General features: G+C 41.8%; 1 protein-coding gene across 1 annotated transcript in view; it reads right to left on the bottom strand.

The window, feature by feature from the left end:
* Positions 1 to 12237, bottom strand: part of LOC107040100 (MOXD1 homolog 2) — a 168002-nt gene that overhangs the window by 74185 nt on the left and 81580 nt on the right. Inside the window, exon 2 of the mRNA XM_015260047.2 lies at positions 4395 to 4690. Coding sequence (XP_015115533.1) covers positions 4395 to 4655 — 261 coding nt within the window. The 5' untranslated portion in view covers positions 4656 to 4690. The remainder of the gene's footprint in view (positions 1 to 4394; positions 4691 to 12237) is intronic.

Below are 12237 nucleotides of genomic sequence, written 5' to 3'. Positions count from 1 at the left end.
TTCCCCCCCCCCCCCCGACCTTCTTATTTTATTGTTCCTGAAGATTGGTTTCCCCTTTTGCCCCTGCTCATGTGGGACGTTGGCTATATGCCTCCAGACGTCGAGTAATGCAATCCACGAGGGGTCTCGAGGCCGCTATTGCAACGCGTCCAAAGATGTAAACTATATTGGCATACCGGTTTATGATAGCATAAAAGAGCAATGACGCAGGAATGAAGTTGTAGAATGGTAGATGGCGTGAGTAACCTGATTCCAGAGTGATATGATGCTCCCTGGTTTTTGAAGAGTTATGCTACTTGTTGGATTTCAAAAGTTTTCAGCTCCAGCCACCGGTGCTTCTCTTATTTTTTTTCTCATCCAGGTGTCGAGATCGTAAAATTTATGTCCCAACATGGTACTTAAACCTCGTACATCTCTCCAAGTTTGACACAGTACCATTACAAATGTTCCACGATTACTTGCAACTTTTGCCGGAGGTGACTCTCCTACGCCTCCCGGAAGTGATCGATACTGCAAGTTGAGTTTGGAGATTGAACGCTGGGGGATGGTGCATACTGCCAGATCGAGCGTGTTATGGAATGACACTGGAATGGGCTGATCCTGTGGAAAATTCATTCAGCTCGCCTCTACCTTTGGTTGTAATAAAGTCAACAGGAAGATGTATGCTTCATAAGATTCTATGGGGGCATTCAATGGGGGTTTTGTTGGGTACACGCTGGCCAGTTATGTTACAATATGTATCACGTGCGGCCCGCTGATTCGCATTAACATATAACCAGTCTTAACGAGAACCAGGGGCACACCTCGAGGGACAGGAGAGAGAGAGAGAGAAAGAGAGAGAGAGCGCAGAACAACGTGGGCAGCGAGCGAGTGAAAGATACGGGGATACGACAATCATGAGTCTCTGTACTCTTCAGCTCTCGTTGTTGTACATTCTTTATATTTATCTAATTTTTATTTGTCGGTGGTTAATTTGAAACGACGGAACCGGTTGCAGTTGGTGAACATTCCTTTTCGTTGAAAATAGGGGGAGAGGACAAATGGAATCTCAGGGCTTTTTTTGGGGAATCAATTTGAATGATGCTGAGGTAAATGTTTAATATATTTTAATAATTTTGATAGTTCTAGGAGGCCTTTGAGAGTGAAATATCATTGGAGTAATTATTTTAGTTAATGAGGAAAGTTATAGATGGCAGGAAACAGTGATGGCCCGGCAATTGAAAGAGAAAAAACCTCAGTGGTCAGATCCTTGATGCAGCAGTTAGACTTGTGGATACGTCTAGGTTATGGTCGAACTATTGTTAATGGGTCAGTCGTCATCTAGATGTGGCGTTAAGCCTAACTGCTACATAAAGGCTGCAGCCGCTTAGAATTTTTTCAATTTTATCGATCGACACGAATCGAATTTTTCAAAAAATATCCGAATGTTCTAGAAAATCCGAGAATTTTCTCAAATTTTCTGTAAACCCGGAGTAACTTTTCACGTTTACCGATGGTTATTCAGCAGAAAATCATAATTATGATTCATTTAATTATGGCTTCACATTCTGATATCCGAACCGAAACCCCCGGCTTTCAACCAATAATTAAAAAAAGAATGGTAAATTTTCGTTGAAAATTCCCCGACTCTTCTCTCTATGTATGCTCTAAACACTGTTCATTACCCATCACATTCTAAAATCAGAAATGAATCTCCTGGCCACAATGTAATTAGCTACCTTCAAAATCCTCCAGGATTTTCCTCTCTGAAAATACCAGCTAATCCCCCGGTGATGTAAATTCCCATGCGTAAACTTTGCCATTTGTGTAAACCACGGAAGTGAGAGTAATTGGAACTCACGTCGGTTAGATTGCTTCAGGTTGGGGCTCATCTATCTCCCGTTTATGCATAAACTCATGTGTTTCAACTCCACTGCATAGAATACCCCAGTGGTTGGTTCAACAGTACAAAAGATTAAAAAAAAAAAAAAATAAACAAGTGGAGTCATCATCTCCGGGCGCTCACTGCCGGAGATATTTCACCTGAGAGACTGTTTCTTGTACCATCAAGACACGTGAAACAATCATCACGAGGGCTTCAATTCCCATTTCTTGAAACAATTTTAAACGTTCTTTTTGCCGCTGAGAACGAGCACTCGGCTTTTAGGGGAAGATTAATTATTTCACTGGGCGATTACTCTCCACGTTCTCTTCTTTTCCAAAAACCAGGCTGAAACTTGCATACCATTTAAGCATACCAGAAATTTTTAACGCAAGAACACCGATTCCCCGTTTCTTTCATTTATTTTTCCCTCCCTCTGTTTTTTTTAATCGTATCCTGTTGAACTTTCGCCAGGTTCTACGTTTTGTCTGGACATATCTCATTGTCTTTTCCAACCCACTGGTGGTGTAGTTTTTTGTCATCCAGTACAACGGAAATGGGGCCATGGAATTTCGGGGCCAAAGCAAACGTGGTGAATGCAGACGAGTATCCTTGGAAAACCAGTAAGTTACAGCATATAAAGCATGAAAACTATGCCCCCTTGTGTCCACAAAATGAGCAATGAAGTGCCCATATTTTCTCATCGAGCGGCAATCTTCCAGGGGAAATAAATTACTAAACCGCTCCCATCGAGATCATCAAAGGACCATTTCAATCCGATAAATATCAGCCTCAATCTCCATGATTATTTCCCAAGATTTAAACCGACTGAATATCCTCCGTTGAAGGAAGAATAACTATCTACCCCGCAAAAAGTCCTTTTTAAAGCTGGAGTTAACGCGAGAGAGTCTGTTATTTTTACCTCCATTTTTCCTCAGCTACCTTTTTTTTTCATCTGGCAAGCGTGAAAGGTAGAGGGAAAAAATTCACCGGACTATTCCAGTGGAAGTACAAGAAAATTAAACGCTGCGCATGGACGTATGTACTCAATCTCCTCTACATAACATTGAGTTACTCTACAGTGAATGTCTACTTGCGTTTGAAAATACTCGAAGCCAGTCATCCATAGTGCTGTATTTCTCTATAACCACGAGAAGAAGTAAAGATGCAGGAAGAAAGAATAGTTGTGGTATCCTTAGGGCAGTCTGGTTTCTGAGATTACGATCATAACGAAAAAGCTTCTCTCATTTTAACGCCCGGCCATCGGTCTACCCGACCTAGGAGCCTGTTGTGCACCAGAGAGCGATGTCCTTCGCCAGAAAGAGGAAGCAAAAGTAAAGACGAGAAAAGTTGAGAGGGAATGTCTGGTAGATGGAGTATATGAGACATCAGAAGAGAGCAATGCCGCACACTGTTGCCACTGCGACTGAGGCATGCATTATGGAACGGGCGTGCAGCGATTCTGCTGGAAAAATTGCGGACACGCGAGATGAACGCGATCTGCAGTCTGACTACCAACGTTACGACCTACTCGCCCTTCTTTCTTCACTTTTTTCCATCATTCCTCCCTGTGTACTCCTAACCTACCACTTGGTACTAAGCCACGGGTTACTCCGTCCCACCTCTCGAGTTTCCAACGACAGCCAGGCGACTAGAGAAATATGATCAAAGAAGGAAAAAAAAATGAAAGAGGATGAAATGGAAAAAAGGACAATAGAGCGGATTGCTTTCCAGCATCTCCGTGTCTTCACTGAGTGTGGTTTCAATTTTGTTATAAGAAAATTCAGATATTCCGGAGATATTCCCCCCGGTACGGATACCTTTATTTCTCCTGCAGTGAATCCAACTTCAGTCGCAAATCCAATCGATCAGCGGTTGCATTTATAAAGGGGGAATAAGAAGGAGAATGTTTTATGTACAAATCCGAGATTGGTTTGTGCAACAGAGTATTCAATACTGGAGTGAGGATTTATTCGGGGATTATGATGAAGCGGAGTGTCGTTGAAAAAAAAGAAAGAATTGAAGAGAGTGCGTAATGACAGGGCGCTGGAAGATCTCAATCTCTGTATCGGGATTGATAACTAGCCGATTCACTGATCGAAACTGGACACCCGTTACTTAGTAACTCAAGTACTATCATTACAGGCTTCTTTTCGGAGTTCAGCTTCTGCCGTCATTATAATATTCGTAACCGGTAGTCGACGGTAGCGCGTAGAAGGCAAGCATCGAAAATTCCTCAAGTGCCTTTTGCGAAATAACATGAGCAACTAATTTCGCGAGTTTTATTAATTTCATTACTTCGTCTTTTTGGCGGAGGACTTTACCAAGGGCTATACGTGCTCAACGGGTCCACAGCCAAGCCCATAATTCAGATCGGCGGGGGGAAGAAGCTCCAGAGAAGGATCTCGAGGCTGGGTCAAGAACGTACTCCATCCTCAACGAAAGCCAGTTGAATTTTCGTTGGTTTCGCTGGCACATGTGTATTCAAACTTTCGTGACATTTCGTCACGTATTTCAAAAGCAGAGTACTCACCTGAAGATGAACCTGGCCGTTGTTATCGACCCAACCGATGACCATGTCTGCACCAACATACCTGTCGTCTCTCGTGAAACCAAGACCCACGTATCCCTGGGTCTTAACTTGTACCTCGAATACAATGTCTTTCTCTCCCGGTGTCCAGAGTACCAGGAAGTTGTTGTCCAACACAGCGCTATTCTTCCACTCGAGGGACGTGACAACGTTCACAAGAGGTAGGAGGGCCAAAATGAGACGGTATCCCACAAAGGCATTCATTTTGCTGGTTAGCTTTTATGTTACACACTCAGCATCTGCAACAGAAACGGATTGAATTTAGTGAAATTGAATGAAATTTTGGAGGAGTGAAAAATCAAGTCTGGGGTCACATGCTGGAAATCTAATTTCCAAGAAACTTTTCCTTTTGCTCATTATGTGGTTGGGGTTTGCGGTGGGAAAAGGGGATTTTGCGGGAAAATGTTGCCTTGATTGGTAATTCAGTTTCACGTGGAATACACTAGAAAGACTATAGTGTTGCATGGAAGGAGTCAATCATTTTTTCAATGATAATTTGGATTACGTTAAAAATGACGGTGAATAATTCCGCAGAATAATATTTGAAGGTTTTGTGCTCCCAATTCATTTAGAACTCCAGTAAATTGGAAGTAAACGGATAAGTCACCGTCTTACGGTTCCATGTCTTAATAGGATTAATGTCTTGTCTATCAAACGTCTCATTCCAAAACATTAAAAATTTCAGTCATCACGAAGTTACAGATATTTTTATCTGTAATGTCTTGAATTGAGACGCCTTGAAGACACTAGTCTTCACAATATAATGAACTCATTTCTCATTTTTACCACTTTAGAGAAAATGATGAACCATAAAATAATGATTTTTCACATCCCTAAATAAGTGATCAACTTAAAGATGATGACCTCGCGTGCTGAGGATATTATATCCCCTACAACCTTCAACCATGTACCGAGAGTAACCAGAGTATCCGGCAATCTGGGTAGCAATCGATTCAATTAACAGTAATGGCGGTGTAATGCTGGAAGAGGCAGAAGTGGAAATAGAGAGGGATTTTGATGCATTGATGGTCGCAACTGTCGAGTTGAAATTGTCGGACCGTGATGCCAGAGGCGTCAACTAGAAAATCAGAGGGAGATAGGAAGGGTTTGAAGCGCGTGATAAAGAGACGAGGCGCAAGTTTGGCAAAGATCAAACGTTTCAGAAGGGGGGGAAAGGGGGTACAAAGATGGCGCTGGTTAACGCCAAGAGAATGAGGGGATTTGATTTGTGGGGTGTCGATTCAGTCGATTGCTTCCAAATTGCGTTCTCAACAGACTGATGGAATTTCGAGTGTTTTATCTCTCCATTTTATTTGACCATCTCTCCATCCTGATGACCCAATTTTTCCCTGAATTACAACTGCCTGTCTGCTTGTAATGATTCAATTAAGCTAAAGTCCATTCAACCTGACTCTATCCTGAAATTAAATTGGAATGGAAAAATAATCGGAGTCCGGAAATCAAGCCGTCGTAGGTGAGGAGAGACGACTTGCGGGTTGAGAACGTGATGACCAGAAATGTCGAATCAAAGCCGTAGATCGGTGTGAGAAGTTCGCGCGTCCAGCGATTGGACGTACCCGAGGATTTAGAAAAGGGATCGTTAGTAGATGACGTGACAACGTGGAAGATGCTAGTCCTCCACCGAGACACTGGCCACGTCAATTAGGAACAAAGACTCTTACCCTCGTGCAAAAGCGAAGGAGACTTATATCCCTCCGTGGATTTAGCTTCTTCACATCTTCCATTTCCCCGTAAAGTTTTCCTGGCATTCGAAAATGGAGTGACAAGGAGAGCCCGAGAGAAAGAGGTTAACGAACAAATATCACTGGGCACCGTAGGATTGACGCTAATCGGCAGAGTTATCCATCAGTTTGAACGACTATCTGTCGAATTGAAGGAGAAAAACGAGGGGTGGTAGGAGGGAAAAAGGTTCACTTGTTGAGAAGTTCAGTGGGACCAATTAACAATCCAGACATTGAGGATTGGCGTGGCACAATTCTAAGTGTCTCCTCGACTCCCTCACCAGGTACACCTTGATTGGCTGAGGAGTGACGTAATGGACAACGGATGAGGTACTCAACAAAAGATTAATGAGTCGGGGAGGGGCTTTTGTCTCTCAACAATGTATTCTTCAATTTCTCCGAGTTGTCCATCAAATTTTCGTACATCTTGACTTTTATTATAGACATTTTCCAAGCCTCAATCCTCTTTTCAGTTCACTTCAGTGCACACTGGGCGCTCCGCCAGCCCTTACCGTAAACTCTCAACGACCCAGTTTTGCGGTTTTCGACCGTTTCTAAAATGACCGGCTGTACAACTTCCAGCCTTCTGCCTCTTGTTCTCCCTCCGCGCCCGCCAAACGTTCGCAATCACAGTATTCATAATGCCAACGAGTTGGTGCAGTGTCAGAAGAAGAACGTGGAGAGAAAAAAAAATGGGGATGAAATTCAACGTCTCTCCGGGGCAACTCCATGGTGGACCGCGAAAAGACGATGTACGAGGAAAGTAATGTAGCCTCCTCTCTTCTTCGGTCAGAGTTGTGAGAAAGATAAACTTGAAAAGTTAAAAGTGACTTTTTCCCGGTGAAGAAGAAGAAGAAGAAGAGTGAAAATGCTCAGCGGATCGCGGAAGCCTCGCAAACGAAGCGAGTGGAGGGGAAAAAGAAGACGAAGAAGTTGGGCATCGAGAAGGTATATGCGAGAGAGCAAGCTATCAGAGAGAAGAATACCGTTGGTGTGCAGTTTATTTGGCAGCCCGGACTAGAAGAGGCGGGAAATATTCAAAAATACCCGTTGGAGGGGTAAAAAAGAAATAAATAGAGGCGTTTGGTGGAAGTGAGGCAGGAGCCAAGCTTCGCACCGTTTGGTTAAATTTATTCGTTCACGGGCTCTCGCTCTACTGGAGTCGTTATTTATGATTAATTTCCATTTTACGGACAGTGGTTGAAATATTGCGAATACATTGCGATAAATTTATTTCCACCTCTACCCAAAAGGTACAGCAGAATGAAAAATCATATGTCGTATCGGTATAAAACTGAGATATTAAGACAACAAAATTATTTATCACCAGCTGTTAAACTGTTTTACCGGTTGAATTACTCACTGGAGTTATGCCTAATTATCCCTCAATGGAACACAACATGACGGTGGGAGAAGTAAAATTAGTGCATAATGAAGGCATCTATGCGAGAGTTACTGGGTACCAACTACTACGCTTTTATCGGGTATGCATAATAGGTTATTTAGCTCTGCTATTCGTGAGGTAATTTAAACTATTATCTGTAGCAGCCACTGTATGCTGGTGCATATAGTTTAAACCGTACAGATGTGCAACCACAGTGGATCTCTGTGTGTGATGAAAAACTTTTTTTCACCACTGACTCTTCTCCCATTCCTCGTGGAAGCTTTCACTGGTGTATTCATGATATCACGTGTGCATACCGCATTTTGAATTGACTCAGGAGTGGTGGCTCAAGTAGCTGGAATAAATTGATGGTAAATTGCCAGGGTACTTGATATTTTATAATTACTAACTGCTCTAATTATCCTGCGCTCTTCCTATTTTTCTTTTTATGAAGCGCACTGCAGACTTTTTGGACTGCTGTTTTGATGTATCAATTCTGATATAACCCTGTCATTTTAGAAGCAAAGGGACTAGAAATTTAGTATTCAGGAGAACAAAGGAGACCTTATTGTTTCAAAAGCAAAAGATTCTCAAAGAATGCATGCCACAAGGTCTTAACTTGAGACGGCAAAAACGACTGGACGGCAGGGATAGGCAATAATATTAGACTTTGACAATATTAAAAAGGGATTATCTCCTTATATTGTTCAAAGTTTGACTATATTTAACAAATTTAAGATATTATAGAATTTATTAGCTAAATTTTGCGATTGATGGTGAATAAAATATTTGATAATACTGAAATATAATTTTTTAGTTAACAAGCTAATTCTAACTTTAGGTACTTGATTTTCGATTATTTAAATAATCGTCAATCTTCCTACCTAAATTATTGGGTGATAGAATATTTCGAAATCTAAAGGTACAAATTGATGGTTACTTTAATATTTAAAATTTCTAAGATTTATGTTGAAAATGGACAACTTTACAATTTAACGGGAATTATCATATGTCTACCACTGCTTGACTGCGCTCTTCTTTCTACAACGCGAACAGCAGACTTTTTGGACTGTTGCTTTGATCTATTAATTCTGATATATAACATTGATGACTGTTGAAAAAAATTAATAAAGTATTTGGAAAAACAAAGAAGACATCCTAATTTCAAAACAAAAAACCCTCGATGAATGCATATCTCAACGCCCTAACTCGAGGCACTAAAAAAGACTTGAATTTCGTGACAGAAACGTCTTAAAAAAGTCAAAAAATGTCTTAATTTCAGTCACTAGATTTTCTCCCGTATAAAAAGGCAGTGGAATAGACAGAGATGAAGTTCCACTTCCCCTCGAAAAATGAGTTGTACCTCGACATTTTTCATTCTCACAACGCGGAGGAAGTTTCCGGGGGCTGGTGATCGTCCCCCACCCGTCATATCCTGATTGTATTCCATACATTACTCGCACTGCGCCAGGATGTTGAATTACCCAGCTATCTTCGAGAAGGGGGTGACCAGGGGACATTCAGCAACGGTCGCATATAATTAAGGCGGTCTTTTGGACACGCCCTCTCCTCTCCCGAATGACCCATTACGCACAGCAACACCACGCATATCACTTACACACTGCTGAGGGGGGGGCCTTGCGAGTGATTCCCCCTCGCGTTCATCAAAATGGCGTCGTTAAAAAGAGCCACCGGATTGGCGCAAGTCACTCAACCGTATTACCCCGACACTTGGTTAACCATTTCTCTTGCATGTGTGTTCGGCTTAATGAAAAAAAAGAGGGCTAGGGCATCAGGAAATTCACCGTGCTTGAGACAAGAGACAGCGAGGAAAGAAAAAAAAAAGTGAGATCGAGAGAGACGAAAGACACCTGCGGGAACGGAAGCAGAACGGGTCGAGCACGCACCCGTGAAGAGAAACGAGAAGGCCATCTGGATTGAGCGTAGGTAACCGCGGTAGCGGATCTGGAGAACAGAATATATATGTACAATCACTCGTCTCCATCGGTCTAGTGTGCGAGAGAATTTTCTGCAGTTGTTTTAACGGAAATCATTACTAAAAGCCATGAGAACGAGACTGCAGCAAAACCCATCAACTCCATTGTCTGATAACGTCAATTGAATCATTAATCTGTACTGTAACGACAATTATGAATACGACCGTGATCCAGAAAAGGAAAGGTTTATGAAAAATCTGATTAAAATAATCTAGGAATTGTTGCGCTGCTCCGTTCGCTCGTCTGAAGGTAAATTAATGGATTTGTCTGCACTGCGTGTTCCCTCCCTCCCCCCTTCCCCGCCAGCAATAAACCATTGGAAAAAAAACATCCATAGGAGCAGAATAATTCTTTTAATCCTTTAATGAACGCCAAAACGTTGAAAACTGCAAGCGAAAATGAAGGACGTAACCCACTTCTTTTCAAAATTAGTTGATTGAGATGAAGCTACCTCGAGTTTTTCTTTTGCATTAATACATCCGTCTCTCCCCTTCTATTTTCACCTTGCAGCATCCCAACTAAAACTGAATAGTTTGTGTTACTCATGTACATTTGCACGCAGGAAACAAGTTTTCGCTATAGAGTACAACCGGCAACAAGCACGAACGAGAAACTTTCGTAATTATCAATTAGCGGTCTCGGTCTGATCGTTTGGACAGTCCCTTTCCCTCTCTTGCCTGGAGGTTCAAAGTGAAACAGAGGCTTCTCAGTCAACAGCACACATGGGCAGCTCGGTGGGGGGCTGAAGGGGGGGGGGCTAGAAACCTCTAGTGACATTAGCTTAATTGGAACACCAGTCGAGGTGACAGTTTTGTGTTTACGTGAATACTGAGCGCTGGGACTGCGATCATAACAACGGACTCTAAGACTTTTAGTTCGTGTCGGTGATGCGAATCAAACGAATCGGAATGTATGCTAGGTGGTTCTTCCTGAATTCCCCCACCCCCGCCACCGGATGAGACAGACGGAAATGTAACTCTCTGTGTACACACGCCTTGTGTGTTACATAAACCTTGGTGAGTATCCTCAAGCAGGCATTGCACGTACGGTAAACACAAACCGACGATGCTCTCACTGTCCCAGCTAATTGCACAAGTACTACGGCGATGAACTATCCTACGAACATTCGTAACAAGTCTCGGGAGGGATACAGAGATATACCGGAAACGTGATCGAGCCGATGAGTCGAGAATTATTTGGGTGGAAGTGGTTCACTGGGTTAGCGATCGATGGGATTTCGTCGGGCTGAAGAAGGTTTCTCTTGTTTCGATTTGATATTTGATCAAGTCTATTTGGTTATCTCCGCCCATGGTGGGATTAAGTGACGGTCATAGTCGGCACTTAGTTCCATAGAGTTTATTTAAATGTGCTTGAGGGAGGGCGGAATGATGAGTGACTGGTGTCGAGGTGAGAATTTGGAGGAGGTGGGGACACAGAAGTGACGTTTTGGGGCTGGTGATGAATGCTGCAGTGTGGTTTCAGGTGATCCGTTAGGAGGTGGAGGAGGAGGGAGAGAATTTAGTGGACGAAAATTTATGCTGGATGGAAGAGTTGGAGATACTTCGAGATAATCTGTTTTAAGACTGTCACCTCTGGACAACATTAATATACTGAGAGAAATGTTCATGAGTTGAAGACGAACACTTGGCGATAAAGTGATAATTTCTTGGCTTGAGAAATGGTTTGTTTCGTGTCGAAAGGTGACAAAATTACTGAAAATACTAAAAGCTTCGAGTCAGTGAATCATGGATCAGAGATTTTCATATTGAATGAATACAGAATTTATACAGGGGAGAATCTTCAGATATTTCTAAAATATAACCGTCACTTGCTCTCAATCGCAACGAGTTTGAAGGAAAACAAAAACATATTTTCCTTTTCTCAAACTTACTTTGTCTCTTTAAGAATATTATCTAATTTCCAAAAAAAAATTTTTTTTCATTTACTATCATCCTCCTTTAGCCTGAAGAGCACCAATTTCTTGTCTGACACCTACCATGAATTCATCGAATAAGCATGCGATGTTCTTCATTCAAGAAATTATTTTTGTCATATTATGTCGGTTTTTCTCTCAATGTACATTTGCAGAAGTTCTCAAATTTTGATACCTTCACTGTAATAGTAGTATGTTCTAAGAACATCCTTGAAAGAGGTTGTGGACAGTTGAAAATTCAATAAAAATCCATAAATTACAACATTCTATCAACAGTTCATTCAAAAATTCACAAATTAAAAAAACCGGCAACCAAAAGAGAACAGGTAACGGTTCAAACGAATAAAAAACCCATTCAAAAGGTCCTATTATTCAATTAAAACAACCCTAGACTCGACATAAATTTACGATGTTAGTGATACAATCTCTCCACATCATTTAAATCATGAAACGATCCCGAGTCGAATAATTGGACCTGACAAATTCTACTTAGGTCTCTCCGTTCAGAACTGGATAGGTCTTGGGAAGCCTCTTCCCAAGTGCTTCCGAGACCTTTCTACCTCTGGTTATGTCCCACTTCAGCACTTGTTAGGTGTAAGCAGGACTTGCATTCAGACTTTCCAAATCCTTGCCGGTCCCCGTAATTCTATGGGCCTATATTAAATCTGCGTTCATATCCCTATTTACTCATGCGTTATTGAAATAAAAAATGCAATTATTGTTTTTTTTT

This window comes from Diachasma alloeum, unplaced genomic scaffold (genome assembly GCF_001412515.2).
Source record: "Diachasma alloeum isolate Michigan unplaced genomic scaffold, Dall2.0 Dall_scaffold_00316, whole genome shotgun sequence".
NCBI lineage: Eukaryota > Metazoa > Arthropoda > Insecta > Hymenoptera > Braconidae > Diachasma > Diachasma alloeum.
This window is presented reverse-complemented; position numbering and strand designations above follow the sequence as displayed.